The sequence below is a fragment of the Oryzias melastigma genome, unplaced genomic scaffold (assembly GCF_002922805.2).
Source record: "Oryzias melastigma strain HK-1 unplaced genomic scaffold, ASM292280v2 sc00328, whole genome shotgun sequence".
NCBI classification, from domain to species: Eukaryota; Metazoa; Chordata; class Actinopteri; order Beloniformes; family Adrianichthyidae; genus Oryzias; species Oryzias melastigma.
This window is the reverse complement of record NW_023416931.1, coordinates 66,462-82,775: the sequence shown is the minus strand read 5'-3', so window position 1 is coordinate 82,775 and position 16,314 is coordinate 66,462. Positions and strand designations below refer to the sequence as shown.

General features: G+C 40.5%; 1 protein-coding gene across 3 annotated transcripts in view; it reads right to left on the bottom strand.

Moving 5' to 3' along the window:
• Positions 1-16,314, bottom strand: part of suco (SUN domain containing ossification factor) — a 61,483-nt gene that overhangs the window by 14,228 nt on the left and 30,941 nt on the right. For 2 of the 3 annotated variants that reach the window (XM_024261821.2, XM_024261819.2), the window contains 7 exons: positions 15,599-15,710; positions 7,622-7,749; positions 7,456-7,523; positions 7,260-7,367; positions 2,827-2,932; positions 1,902-1,922; positions 1,592-1,647 (listed from right to left, as the gene is read on the bottom strand). In XM_024261821.2, coding sequence (XP_024117589.1) covers positions 1,592-1,647; positions 1,902-1,922; positions 2,827-2,932; positions 7,260-7,367; positions 7,456-7,523; positions 7,622-7,749; positions 15,599-15,710 — 599 coding nt within the window. The remainder of the gene's footprint in view (positions 1-1,591; positions 1,648-1,901; positions 1,923-2,826; positions 2,933-7,259; positions 7,368-7,455; positions 7,524-7,621; positions 7,750-15,598; positions 15,711-16,314) is intronic. The other variant, XM_024261820.2, reaches the window with a different exon arrangement.

Genomic DNA, 16,314 nt, shown 5'->3' with positions numbered 1-16,314 from the left:
ACACAATGGCACACAGTGTTACCCAAAGACACAAAAGGTCAGGACCTCTCTGACCTCATGAAAGAGGAGTTTTTTTGTCAACACGTTCATTTCTAGATTTAAAACTAATTGTACAGTTGAACTAAATGCATTTTTAAACCAAACATTTCAAGTGAATAAACAAAGCAGAAACATTGCCTCTTGTGGCTCTAAAACTTTCAGAAAAGACCCTCTCCTCATGTGGGAAGGTGTGCACATGAACAGCAGCTAGAACTTATAACATCAAAAATGTATATAGAGCCAAAGCCCTCCCATACAGGCCATTAAGACCACCTCTCCGTGTCCTCACGCCTGCACACTTTGGTGTCTGAGGGTATTAGCTGACAAACTAAGCCTGGAACTGTGTGGGGTATTTTCAGGCAAAGAGGAAACTGCTGAGTTACCTGCGCTTGCAGGTAACTGCACATGTCAATTTCCCAATACTAGAGGATGAGTCCAATTACAGTGTTACCGAACCAAAAGCCATGGATAACCTCCCAGGTCTGTAAATGGTCACTGGTGTATACTATAGCCCTTTTCTACCTTCCTTGAAGACTTAAAGCGCTTTACAGTCTCAGTCTCATTCACACACTGCTGTGCTGCCGAGCACTGGCACCAAACTTCAATCAGAGGGAATGTGAGGTTCAGTGTCTTGCCCAAGGACACTTGGGCAAGACACTGACAGGTGGAACGAGGTCCACATCCATCTCTGCAGACCTCTGCTCAGGTCAGAATGGGCTCAGCAGTGGCCACACTTACTTCAAGAGGGTGCTCAGGAAGTAGCAACTGCACCCAAACTTATGTTGTTTCAATATCAGATAAGCCACTCTGTCAGTTTGGCACTTCAGCTGCAAACAGGCTGACAGGAAAAGACTGCTGAAGGTGGTCAGCGCTGGACAAAAATCCCCTGCCAACAATAATCTCCATGTACGACTGCAGCTGTTTCAGAAGGCCAGAAAAAACTGAAGGACAACACTTATCCCAGTTTTCATCTTTTCAACCTTGTGCCAGATGTTACAGGTCATGCAGAGTAGGACAAACCTGTGGAGACACTTCTTTCCAAAAGCTGTCACTGAATTGAACTGCAGTTTTACACTTTTGAACTGATTGTTGTACATTTTTAGGCTGCACTCTTATTCTATGTATTTGCCGGTCTTTTGTGTCCACTTTTATGGGAACAGTTAACCCTTTAATACCTGAGCTTCAATGTTTATGTTCTTTTATTTAATGTCCTTTTTCAACCGTTGACACGATAATTCCAGTAGATTCAGGATCTACTGGAATTATCGAGTTAACGGTTGAAAAGTTAAAAGTATGTTAAAGATTTTGTGTTTAAGTGTCACCGGCGACGCCTCAGGTGTGAAAGGGTTAATCATTTTTGTTATGCTGTTTAAAGACTTTCTATTCCATTCTGCAGCGAAGCAAGAGCTTAAAGAACTACATGCAGAGAAGTGCATCTACTTTAAAAAGTAAACTACCTGATCTTTGACAAATACACTTTCCTGCAGTGACTGCCAATATTTCTGCAAACAAGACTTCAGAGGAAAAAGCCTTCTCAAAGTGAAGAAGATACCTGATAAGGCTGAGAGGACAGAAATGTTCCGATCCAAAGTGAGACAGAAGTTCAACCTGCACAAAAATACACACACCACTGTCACAATTAGGACAACAACTTCCACTAGTTTAGTATCTGTTAGTCAACAAGAGAAACCGTCTATTTCTGTTCAACATGACAGCCCATCAATCACCCAAAAGTCCAGAAGTACCCAGACGTGGGAACGAGGCGTGTTACTTAGTTAATTTCACATGCGTTGAGAATGGAAGTTCAGGTTTAGAGCCTTTTTCCAAATAGAAAGTTCTGACAGTGGAAAAAGAGTGCTAACCTTTATGTACTTGATGAACATCTGATGTGAGTGGAAGAAGGGAGGAGAGAGAGAGAGAAATGAAAGAACAAAAGGAGTCAGTAAAGACTCCATCAAGCTACAAGCAAGTCAAAACAAGCAAAAGGTTCACCTTTCTGGCAAATACACTATCATGTTTACATTTCTAAAGAAGAGAAGCCTTTGCAAAAACAGAAAAAATTACACACAAAAGACAGACTTTCAAACTCAGAAAAGAGAAAAACAAGGACGTTTTCAGAGAGAAATCCTCATGCAGGCATTGACAACAGAGCAGTATTAATGAGATGACGGTTTCATACAGAAAAGTTACTCTCATCATGTGAAAATTGCAACCATTAAAGAAGTAGAATGAGAAGATGAAATATTAGAGAATGAGAGAAACAGTTCAGATCAGAACACATTATAAAGTCTGCCTGACGTTCACATGCCTGCTGTATGGTTTACACGTGTGTGAGAAATAAGAGAATGACTGTGATGTCGACAACATCCAAGCCAATATGAAAACAGTGAGAAGCACATTCAGCCTCCCTAGGAAACACAACCAGCACAGAAAAGTCACACTTTGAACAAAAAAAAAATCCAAATGTTATGAGATTTTTGAAAAAACGACTGTAAGTCAACACACGAGAGAAAAATAATCCTAGGATCATTTAGCCATCCTCCTGATGGCCAGCATTAGCTGGATGCCATGCAGCAGATCCTCATTTTACAGAAAAGCCTTCAGCAGCCTCTCTTCTTACCATCACACAGTTAAAAAAAACTAACTTGGGCAAAAGTTCTTGAAAGCAACAGTATGAACAGGTCATTGAATGGAGACTTATGTTAGCATATTGCACAGCTAGAGAAGAACGGTTTTCTTTCAAACCACTTTGTTCTTACTGTAAAAAGGAAGAAAAGAACAGGGCACCTTTACAAATTTAGCATAAAGCTGTTCATCCAGAGGGAAGCTCTGCACTATCCGCTCATCACGGGCATGAAAAGTTCCCAGCTTCACCCACTTGTTGGTGGGATATCTGCAAATAAAGAAAGTCAAAATAAGAGAGTACCACCAATTTACACCAACTACAGTTGATACTTGGCATTTATCTGGTTTGTCCTTCCTTTAAAGAAAGTTACTGAGTTACTTTTCCAGATATGATGTCTCAGTCACAACGGCCCTTGCAGGCGGATATGGGAAAATCTGAGTGCGACACAGAAATGGCCCGCACAGAATTTGAGGATTGTAAACAACCCGGTAAGCCTGTGAGGCCAAAATGTTCATGCATGTTTTTTCTAGGGACATGCTGCAGGTGACAGGTTACAATGAACACTTAAGCAACATGTAATTTATATGGCACAGTTCATTGTATATATATTGTATATATTTCTCTACATATTTTTTATACTGAATATCATATTTTATATTATGTTCTGTATTTTTTATGCCAAATTCTTGTACTGAAACAGTTGCTGCAATTTCATTGTCCTTGTGATAATGACAATAAAGGTCTATCTATCTAATGGTAAGTAAGGGGGGAGTAGTTGAGATGCAGGCGTGTCGTATGGATTTTTTCAACCAGCAGTGAGTACGCTCTGTGAGAAATCAGCACGTGCACCTTCCTAATGACTAAAGTGCAGCTTAAAGGCCAGCAGATGACAGCATCATCCATACATCATTAGTGCATGCTGACATTATCCTCACCAATACTTCACAATACACTTAGCACATGCATGTGTGCTGCGTACAAGTGCATGTGACCAAGGCATTAAGAGACGACGATGCGCAATAAAGAGAGAGGAAAAACAATCCTGTCCATTGCTTCTTCCTACCATCAACCAACCATATGTCCATGAGAACAAAAAGGAGTTTCTTCTGTTGTAACAACTTGTAGAGGCAAGGCAACTTTCCTGTTGAAGCCTCCTGAGGAACCGCTGGGTTCAGTCTGAACACGCCGCAGTTCATTATGGGGTTTTACGTTATTTTTTTAAGAAAAAATAACGTAAAACATTAGGAGAAAATACATTTGCATTCTATGAGTGGATGAACCTGAGTAAAAAAGCATGGAAGGATGTAACTGTAAAGAAAACTGTAGCGGCAAAGCAGTAAAAAAAATATGTTAAAAAAAACAAGCATGTTGCTGTACTTCCGTCAACGCTGGCACGTGTGTGTGTGCATGTGTGTGTGATCCTCATGCAGCCATAAACTGTGAAGGCATGTGCAGGCTAAACATTCATTTACAATAAACAGCTGTTTACTTCCGCAATCCTGACCTGACTCACTACAATGTGTTTCAAATGATTATGCTAACGGTACATCTCTATGATTTTTCTAAATCAGGGGTCAGCAACCTGGGACAGAAAGACTGTGGCACATCAGGGTGTGACAACAATAACCAATAACAATAACAGAGTTTTATCTGTCATCTGCTTGTATGTTTTCGATTTTTGAAAACAAAAAAATTGGGTTTGAGTAACAATATCTTCTTACAATTACCTTTTCCCCCCTGTGGCGGTCTAGAGAAAGCAACGACCCCACCCACCTTTATAAATACTGCCGCTTTTTTTAATAGAACTTTTTTGTTTCATACAATGTACATTACCTTCTGCATCAGCCTTCATGAACGAGGGATTTAAACTAATGCGCATCATAGGAAACATCAGAATTCCTGTTTTAGAAACCGTTTCTGGTGCGATGACAGGTGAGGCGATATGAACACATGCGTGAGCAGGAACAACGCATAGCTGATCTGAGGTTCTGCTCGCACTAATCACGCACACGTGGAAGTAGTCCGTCTCGTGTGCGTGGACTGTTTCTGTTCATGGAGGAGGAAAAGCGCTCGCGAGGGTTGGATTGTCTGATGCGTGTGCGGAGATGTCTTATTTCTACGTGGAGTTTTGACATAAATAAAACGCCATATGTGTCTCCGAATTATTTTAAGTGAGACATCCACAGACGGAGCTGCTAGCTCCTCCCACACCCGGTGTGGTGTCAGAAACACGCTTTTTGACAAGAGGTAAGCCGTAAAAAGTGATAAACCACACCTAAAAAAGAAGTTCCGGTCACACAGACTAAACGTTTGATATCACTGCGCAGGCTTCTTTAAAACACATGTTTCCTTCATCATCTGGACAAAACAAGCAGTAATAGATGAACTTTCTCTCTGAACTGATGCTTTATTAAACTCATCATGATGACCAGCATATATATATCACTTTCCTTTTGTAATGTAAATTAGTTTATATTGACAAATTAGTCAACCCCCTGCCCCATAATGTTCGGCTTAACTTTGGTAATTTATTGCTTTAATTAGTTATTCTACTCATAAGACGCATCACTGTTTCACTACAAGAGGAAGTTTATCTGTTTTTTGAGTAGGTGAGAAGAGTCTATACTGAACCTGGTGCGAAATGACACAGAGACGAAACTGATTGTGTACTGTTTGTGTTCTAGATGCTCACTAAAGGCTTAACTTCAGAAAAAGAAAAAAAATTTCTCCAGGTCCTCTTTTCAAATGGGCAACACTTTACCGCTAAAGTTGAGTTTTGTCGGTTTCCTGTTCTGTGTCATGTTTCCATGTCACCGTGACAACAAGCTGAATCACGTACCAAATAGTCAGCCTTTTGTGAAAAAATGAACTAAACCGAAGAAATAACAAGAATAAAGTACTAAATATGGATTGAATATTCATTTCTTTTGTAAATGACCATGGTATAAGCGGGATAATACCCTCTGAAGTGTGCATTATGAGAAATTAACACACTTTGTGGAAGCAGGCCTCCGTGTTGTGCGTTAATTTCTCATAAAGCACACTTTGTCGAGTATTATCCCTTAAATAATCCCTGGACAGCTTGACCCCTCCACCCTTGCTCTCCAAACGGGGAGTATCTGCTGTATCCAAGAAGCCAGAACCCCATAGAGAAATAGACAGTTATTACTGTCGTTTTATTTCACCCAAGCTGTTTTCAGTGGAAGAGAGTGGACTTAGAGCCAGCTCATCCATGACTGGTGACTGTAGTTGCCTTAGAACCGTAACTCAGGCCAATCCCTGTTGTCTGGCTCCAAACTGCAGCAACTACGTCGCAGGGAAAATGGCGACCGAATTGGCGTCATTGATTGGAGGTAAGCCGTTTTCCATGGGTGACGTCACATTTGATTGGTCCATCTTTATTTAAAACATATGGTTGAATGGTTCTCATCAGTGAACCAGACCGTTAGAAAATGATTCTTCATGTCTGTGTGGATCCATACAGCCGTTCTGCTGTGAGGGTTGTTTATGGGGGTCCAATAGAAGGTTTACATAGACCTGCAGCCTTGATGTTGGTGGACTCCAGAGACTCCAGCAGCTTCAAACGTGCTGCTGCTTTTAGCAGCTGCTCTCTAAATCTGATGGATTTTTCTGCAGAAACTTTCCTCATTCTGTCTTTATCTGCACCAACCTGTGTGTCTGGATCAGTCCTAAATCTCCTCAGAGTACGATGATCACACTGAAGTTTCAGGAAATATTCAGAGTTTTCATGCCTGATCCAAGACATTCAACTATTTCACTCTTTTCAGCAGCAAAGATCCCTTTTCTTTCCCATATTTAATGAAAATGTTGGTCCGTAATAATGTGGAACGTCCTTCTTTAGTAGTTTCTCCTTTAACTGAACTTACCTGGTAAACTAACGATCACAGGTGTTTGAGACTGATGTCAGTGATCCAAAGAGACCAGAGACACAATGTCACCCACGAGTTTCATTGAAAAACAACGAATTGGATCTTTTTGACACCAGTAGGAACATAAAAGAAAAAAGGTGCAACTTTTTAGTAATACAAATGCACATCTCTTCTTTGATACAGGAGCAAACATTTGTCGGTTCTTCGCGTCTAAAAACAAAATGATCAAAATTCTCTCTCTTTTTTTTTTTTAAGAAAACTGTTCTTCAAATAAACACTTTCCAATCAAATTATTCTGGATTCTTTTTTCGATTTTGAAGTCAGCCATGCAATTATTCATAAATAAATATCTTAATTATTGCCCTGCACAGATAAATGTGACTATAATTCTTATTTAGTTGGGATCCACCCTAAATAATTTAACTGGACTACATTTTATAACTTTATGATTTTAACTACTGTTTAATTTTGTGGTGATTATTATGTTTTGTTTTTACCTCTAAAGCAACCTTAGGTGCCCAGAAAGGCGCCATATAAATAAAATCTATAAACATTATTATTATTATCATGTTACTGCAACAAAGCAGAAACCACAGCCGGGTCCGTTTCCACACATTCTATGCAAAGTCTGCACGGTCTGCATTTTCCTTTGGATCTTTCTCTCCAATGATTGCTTGAACTTGTGGGACACACAAAGAGCTTACCTGTCGCTAATGGAAACTAAAAAGTCTTTAGGTGTTGACGAGAAGAGCTCAAAGTTAGCTATGTCCAGCTGTTTGACTTGAATAGGCTCACAGAGCTCAATGACAAACCTGAGGAGAAACGAAAGGTTTTCTTAAACAGTAGCTCAAGTATGAGCCACATTACAAAGTCAGACCTCAGTTTGTTAAGAGGATCTACCAGATTTTGTTGCTGCAAGGATTAAGCATGTAGAGGTCCATATTCTCCATCAGAATAGCAGAAGTACTCTGAAAACGAGAAAAAAACACTATTTAGCATCTACTATCAAATATCAATTCAGATAGTATTACAAACAGTTGTATTTGTGAAGCTGTAGAAGACATACCTTGGCCTCACTGTTAGCACTTAGTATCTTGGCACCACACTCCACAGATGCGTAGTTATTCTTAAAGTTTTTCTGGGACTTCTTCACAGGATGAGAGCCGCTGCTTGTTGAAGTGTGGAGGGTCTGACCTGGACAGAGGAATTTTCTGCATCAGCTTCTTCAGGCTTGGAACGGTCTTGCTTAATGCAAAGGTTGAGGGTGATATTTGACCATCCTATAGTGATGGGATGCAGTACCGAAATCAGTACTGTTTGGTACCAAGACAAAATCGTTCATTTTTACTGGACCAATAAGCTTCTGCCTTAACGAAGTAGCGGCATGGCAACAGCGCGGACACACATGCTCGACTTTAAGATGTGGTTTTAAAAAGACCGCGGGTCTCTGACCCTCTCCGTTTTTCCAGCAGATGCTCATTTCCAAGCCGTCACGTGTTGACGTATGGCTAAGAAACCCTCCCTGTCAAAACTGGACATTTTTGGTGTACCCAACTGGTCGTTTTTTGACGTGCTGGCTGTTCCAATTAAATCAGGGTTCCCCAACCTCTGACTCTGGTACGGGGATAAGGGCTGCGCCAGTCCCCTAACCCGCCACCGGACATGCAGCGGTACCGGACGCACAGCCATACCAGGTTAAGGGTAGGGTATAAGGGCTCACACACTTATTCATTCAAATGGCCACTTTCAATGAAAAGTCAATGCAGAATTCCTGGCTTCTATTCCTCCACAGATGACAAACGTATGCAGATGGCAGAGCGCCAGGAAAAAAAGGTCCAACAGGTCAGGCAAGTCAGCGCTCGCTGTCTCAATGTAACAAAAACGTGGCTGTAAGGGCGGTAACAGCAGTAACCTGCGCAAACACCACGTTTTTTTGAATGCTTTTTATTTTTCAATTTTCATCAATAAACACACATGAACAACAAAACAATACTGAGAATGAGACGTATGCATAAACAAACAACACAAACAAAAACAGCTGGAGAGAATAGTGACAAGTGGAAACCAGTTCCGTGTAAGATGAATTAGGGACATCAGAAGTTTTCTAACATAGTCCAGTAGTTAACAGTGCAAGGGGAGTTTTTTAAGGCAAATCAACCATAGTGATCAAAATAAAATACAATGTTACATACACATCTGTACACTATACAAATGCTCTCATCACAATGGCAGAAATATTTACATTAATATGATCAAGGAATGGCCTCCATGTTTCCTCAAATAAATCTGTTTGAGTGTCAAAATATTATAAAGCTTTTTATGATACATGTTAGTGATCCTACAGCTAGAAAGACCTAGAATGAGGGAAACCGGTTCAAATTTGAGGTCTGTTTTCAAAATGCAAACATCACAATAAAATACACCAGATTCAGGCAAAGAGGTGAGCAGTGTCTGACCGTCCAAGCATGCCTGGTGTATTTACGTAGTGATAATATTATTTCAATGCTGAAAAAGGAAGTTAAATTAACATATTGAGCTCCCATTTGTTCTAAAACAAAAGGTTTTTATGTGCACACAGTGCCGTGAAAAGGTATTTTCCCCCTTCCTGATTTCATTTTTTTGTGTATGAATCACAACAAAATGTGTCAAATCATCAAACCATTTTTAATATCGCTCAGAGACAACCCAATGAAATACAAAATGCAGTTTCAAAATGAGTATTTTATTTAGCAAAAGGGAAAAAAATAACAGCCCTATCTAGCTTTGTGTGAAGAAGAAACCCTTCCTCCCCCCTTGTGAAATCACAAAATAACTGATTAATCCCAAAGTTGGGGCAGATGAGGTCAATTTCCCAAGACAAACCCACACCTGATTACCAACAGACTTGTTCAATCAAGAAGTCATTCAAATAGAATCTGTCAGAGATTGTGAAGTAGACTACAAGATCTCAAGAACCAACACATTATGCCACGATCCAAAGAAATCCCAGAAGAAATTAGAGGAAAAGCAATTGAGATCCATCAGTCTATATCTAATGATAAGAGGAGTAGTATGGATAAAATCTGAACAATCCCCATCCCAACTATAGAAAGATGTTATGAACAACAATGGCTCCTTTATAACAGCATGTGTAGAGACTGAGTTCAGTGACAGCTCCTGTGTTCTCTGTGTTCTGTGAGCATTTAATGAGAATAATAAGAAGTTAGTCGGTTTCAGCTGCTGGTCTGCAGGCGGTAGCTAAGATAACAGTAGGACATGAACCACAGCAAAAAGAACAAAAAAAAAAAAAATACTCTAATGCCAGTAATGATATCTGGCTTTTAAGAGCATTTATACTTTAGAACCGGCACACAAACTGTTTTTTTCTGGGATGAGGAGGTGGAGGTTGACAAAAAACAGAAAAGAACAGAAATTGGAAAGAACTTCTTCCACTCCCAAGTTATTTTGTTTTTACTGTTAGAATCATTAAAACTGACAGCCATGACTTTTGTTTGCTTCTTATTTACACTAGAAACTATGTTTTGCAACAACGACAGGATCTTATCCCTAAAAAAAAAAAAAGCGTACAGCTACATGGTGAGAAGAAGCATTTATAAGTGTTTAAATACAGTAATCCAGACTGGTCCATACCAGTACTGTGTTATAAACCAGTCTCTGCTCCACCATCTCCAGCTGGTCCAAAATTCAGCTGTTCGCTTATTAACAGGGACCAGACAGTATGAGCACATCACTCCTATACATTCTCTGCACTAGCTGCCTGTGTCTCTAGGATTGTTTTTTAGATTGTATTCTGGTTTTTAAATGTTTAAATGGTCAGGCACCTCAGTGTCTTTCTGAAGTTTTACATTTTTATTGTCCATCGTCCTGATATCTGAAGATCAAATGCTTTTAAGGGTTCCCAGGACTCGAGGAGACAGTCTTTTAAACTGCAGCCCCCAAACTCTGGAATGTTCTGGAATGAGACAGAGGCCAGCTCAAATGAGCACACGAGCATTGAAGGCTCATCCTTTCTCACACTTAAGCTTGGGCGGGCCGGAATGCCCACCATAGACATATATTAGACCGACTGGCTTAAGAAACCCATGGCGCTCCACGAACGCCTGGCAGCACAAATGAACCAGATGCTAAGAGATGGGTCTCACCCTGAATGGCTAACTGAAGAGCGAACTATCCTGATCCAGAAGGATCCCTCAAAGGGTGCAGTCCTATCCAACTAATAACCTGTCTCTCCACAACATGGAAGCTCATATCAGGCACCATTGCAATCAAAATGCATAGACACATGGATCAGTTCATGAGCAACACACAGAAGGGCATTGGTAGAGACTCCAGAGGAGCCAAACACCAACTCCCGGTTGACAGAACAGTCACACAAGACTGCAGGTCACGACACACCAACATGTGCACAGCCTGGATTGACTACAAGAAAGCCTATGACTCAATGCCACACACCTGGATCGCTGAATGCTTGGATGTGTACAACATCAACAGGACTCTTAAGAGCCTTCATAGGAAACTCAATGAAGTTGTGGAATACTCCCCTTGAAACCAATGGCAAGCCAATTGTACAAGTGTCCATCAAATGTTGCATATACCAAGGTGACGCTCTGTCCCCACTGCTGTTCTGCATAGGTCTGAACCCCCTCAGCCAAATAATCAATAAGACTGACTATGGATACCAACTCAGAAATGGGGCCACCATCAGTCACCACCTCTACATGGATGACATCAAGCTATACGTGAAGAGCATATCAAGAAGTTCTACCAATGGCTAGAGAGGGCTGGCCTGCAGGGCAGCACAGAAACTCTGATCACAGGAACAAGCCCTGAACACCAGAGCGATAGAGGCTCAGATCTACCACACCAGACAAGACCCAATGTGAAGGCTGTGCATAGAGGAAACAATCCAGCACACAACTGCAGTGTGGAAGATGCTGGCTGGGAAAGCATACAACCAAGTAGCTGGAATAATATACAGAAACATGTGTACATAATATGGACTGGAAACCCCAAAGTCAAAATGGAAAACACCTCTGAAAGTGTTAAAGAATGAGAGAGCAAAGATCCTAGATCCTAGATCCTAGATCCAGACGGACAGGATGGTAATGGAGAACCAACCAGACATTGTAGTGGTGGATAAAGAACAGAGGAAAGCCGTTGTGGTAGATGTGGCAGTACCAAGCAATGGTAACATCAAGAAGAAGGAACATGGGAAACTGGAGAAATACCAGGGACTAAGAGAGGAACTGGAGAAAGCTTGGAAGGTGAAAGTGACAGTGGTGCCCGTGGTAATTGGAGCACTCGGGGTTGTAACCTCCAAACTGGAGGAGTGGCTACAGCAGATCTCTGGAAAGACCTCAGACATCTCAGTCCAGTAAAGAACAGGAACAGCTAACATACTGCATTACCCTCAAGCTCTCAAGAGGGTGAGAGGGACATTTTTTTAATATGTATGTATGTATGTATATATATATGATATATAGACATTGTGCAACTCCTCCTCCCATTTTATTTGTTCTATTTATAAATTCCAGGTTATAACCCTCTATTTGGAAATTAACTCCTTTATCATTGTAAAATGATGTTTCTGTTCTGAGATGGCAATAATACTAAATGGGTGGGTACAACATTGCAAGTATTCCTTTATAGAATTGTAATTTGTGTAAATGTATTATTGAAAGTTTGCCTTGTATATTTATAATGATGTTAAAGTGTTCTTGTGAGTGATATGCACAACTTTAGTTTATAGAGACTAGGACCCAATCGGAATTCTTCTCCTTTCCCTATCGCTCCATTTGTTGGGGCATTTGTAGTTGAAGTGGTGTCCAAAATTTTTTTTTTTAAATCCAACCCTCCAAGTGGAGAGATATGAAGCCCTCCATTGTGAGAGTAAAATGCTGTGACGTGGAGGAGAAGCGCTTTTCTTCACGTGGGTGTTCTCTGAACCACAGAAGTTTACATTCAAATGTAAGTTATGACTTTTTGTTGTAGCATGACTTTTTAAAGCCATAAAACCACTGATGTTATATATATTCCAGCGCTGGAAGCTCCGCGCTAACACTAGCTGACTGGTGACTATTGGTGACATCAACGAGTGAACAAAACGTCAGAATTCTGAGACACTATTTTACATTTTTATATAAAGTTGGATTGTCTGATGTGTCTTATTTCTGCGTGGAGTTTTGACATAAATAAAACGCCATATGTGTCTCCCATTCATTCTAAGAGAGACATCCACAGACGGAGCTGCTAGCTCCTCCCACACCCACCGCGGCGTCAGAAACACGCTTTTTGACAAGCGGCAAACTGTGAATTTGCCACATGGCGAAAGAGGGACGGGGCACGCCAATAGTGTTCGGTGTGAAAGCACTTTCAGGGGCTTCATGGCTCTGGACAGCCCGTCCATGTCCCGCCCTCCAGAGCCAGATACCTCACTGTGATTGGTTCGTTCAGCTCTGCACACAACAACTGTCATTCATATCAATCTTGTGGGCCGCCCTAACATTAATCTTTCATATGAAGATTATCATTCCGGGGGCCGCGAGTTTGAGACCCCCGTTTCAAAAGATGTTTGATTGGCCATTCCGCATGTCATAGCATTCCACCCTTGGAAACAACTGTGATAACCTGTGTTGACAATTTGGTCACCCAACTTTTATGTGGAGTGCCTTTTCCCAAGATAACAGAGTTCCCCTTCCAGCAAGGGGGCCATAAAGTTGTCTGAAACCTCTATGTCCCACTCGGATGTAAGTCATTAAACCGGGCCAGAACCCTGACTATTTTGCATTCCAAACTCTGGTCAACTTCAAAAGAGTCTTGGTTCCAGCAGGCTGACCCCCTGGAGAGTCTGCAAGCATTCCCGACAGACACTCAGAGTCCTTTGTTTGAAACATGTGACCCTTCGTTACTTTTTTTATGTTTTAAAACACAGGGCTTTTGTTCATTGGATCTAACATGTAAAACATCTCTCCACAGCACCAAGAAATGTCCTATTATTACATGTGTGTAATCAAACCTTTATTCCTAACAGAAGAAGATTCACAACTACTTTGAGGTTAAAATCCATGAAATAATCATGTGTAACCATCAAAGCTTGGAGAATTGCTTTTCTGTGTTTATGTGGACTTTGGGAAGCGTTTTATGTGCCACATATAGGATTCTTACAGACATATAGGGTTGTACAAACTTTGTTTGATAGAAACCTCTTTTGTTGTTAATTCAGCATTTAGAATAAATACATCCAGAGACCAGAATAAAGTTACGCCCCTGATATTTGCATAGCCCGAGCTCATTGGGACATGCAAATTACCTCCAATCGTAAAACACCTCAAATCCCCACGGATTGGGCGATTCTGGCCCTGCCTCTAAAAATCCAAAAACCCTGGAACCCACGCCAAAGGAAGCAGGCTTCTCACAACTTCACAGGGCTTCACAAGCAACAACAAACAACAGGCTCTCAAGCCACGAGCCATAAGCCAGAAGCCAGAACCGGAACAGAACAGAAACATCTAAGTTCTTCCAGTCTTAAGATCCCGTTTTTTCTGTGCGCTTTCTTCCTTTTCAACCTTTTTGTCTCCCGTTTATTTCATATTTTTCTAAGAGATGGGTCTCACCCTGAATGGCTAACCGAAGAGCGAACTATCCTGCATTTTTACAATTTTTGATGCTTTTATTTTGAAACTGATTTTTAATGCTAGACCAGTCGATAAGTTTCATTGTCCGGCCAGCTTTGCGACTTATACTTTTTGGCCACAAAACGGAATAGAGAAATCGTTCGACCACCCCAGAAGCTAAGTGACTGAACGGAGCAGAACCAGCATAACCCGCAGGTTTCTGGTGAGAACCCGCCTTCCTTTCTAAACCTGGCGGAAGATCTCGCCTCCACGGCCTTCCTGAAGCATCCAGCCAGTAATGGATCAACCACCCCTTCCTAGCAGAGCAGACCCAGATCTCCGGACCGCTGGTGAGAAGTCGAACTTCGCTCATACAGTCAACTGCTGGTGGTTAGAACAAAGATTAACTATTTTTGCAAGAGTAACATCTTTGCCCCGTTTTGAATTCCTCCTTTCAAGAATAGCTTATTCTCAGATCAGTAACAACACCCTTTTTATGCACAACACACACTTAATGCATCCAAATACTTAGCATTCCTCACCTCAATATTTTATGTATTTTCTTCTCATTTATCTATTTCTAGTTATTAGTTGAAGCTATATTCTATGTTCCACATATGTTGATTTCTTTCCATGCTTTTACGTCCAGTATTTCTGCTTGTTTAACCTCATGTTATTCAATAAATATTCAAAAGGACGTCGTTGTTCAAAGATCATCATTTTCTTCTTTGTGGTAAAGTCCCTTCAAAGGTAAAGACACTTACGCTAAAGTTGAGAGACTGATTAATTGACTACTTTATTGATTAGAAGTAGCGGCTGATCATTAATGAGTAATATTTTCCTTCATTACGAAGGTGGTGCCCTGAGGATAATTTTATCAAATTTCAGTTTAATAAAATTTATATTTTTCGACCAACTTTGGGATTTAATACTTCATATTCATCCCCTTTCACGCTACACAAGTGACGTACTTCACGGAGAAGATGATAATTCACTGATGGCATTTTTTTAAAATATATATTCTTATTTATTTATTTTTAATGGCTTGCAAACTACCCAATCATTAATGGACATAACAAGCACCCCTGCCTGCCTAAGAGGAACAACAAGAAGTTGTGTAACTACTGAAACCACACACTTCACTGAACAATTCACATGACATGCAAAGAACGACAAATTTCTAAATAGAAACTGAATAAAAAGAGAAGGCCTCTTTGAGGAGACATAAAAGAGCAAAGCATGCATTTATTGTGGCATTATGGACATTTCAGCCAATAAGAATATATTCTGATTAAACATGACACAAAGACCTCTACCGTCTCTGGAAACGATGCAGAAAAGAACTAATTTCACGATGGTTTGCTGCAGTCCAAAGCTTTCAAAAACATTGGAGGTCACATGTCTGTCAACAAGTGTATGTCTGCACCTACTCTTTTCCTTCTCCACCTCCATGACTTGCTTCTTCCACTCGTCAAAGGTTGGAATGTCCTCTTTACCTGGGACTTGCGGATCAGGTTCCTTGGGAGGATTGGCCTCCGCCCCCTAAAAGACAAACATTACCAAATCATTAAGGGTCAAAAAGCCTGGAGGCTCAATGATTATTGCAGCAGATAAGACCCACTGAGAAAATCATGCATCCTCACTGTTACAGAATTTCATAATTGAGTCACAATGTTCTGTCAGCCAATGGCAAAAAAATCACAGTGACTGCAGGAAACTGAAAATATAGTTCTTTTGGATCAGTTAAAGCTTTGTTTCCACTGAGCAGTTCAGTCCAGCAGGGAGTGGTACAGTACAGTCCAGTTACAGGGCTCCTACATGTTTATTTAGGGTTAAATTTAAGACTTTTTAAGACCTTGTTGATGAAAAATGAAGACCATTTTCTCTGCCTAATTCCCAGCTCTATGGACGAAAAAAAACGTAATGTAACGTAATCAAATACAGTTCGAATTTCTGTAATTAAATTACAATTACTAGACTACAGAAAACGTTCATTAAACACATTTTGGTGCAGTAAAGCTGTTGGACACTAATAAACAAAATTTGTGTAAATAGTTGGCTCTGGTGTTGTTTTTTGGTAAATAAAACAAAACGGACAATGATAAAAATAAATAAATAAATACATAAATAAAGACTGCTGATGCAT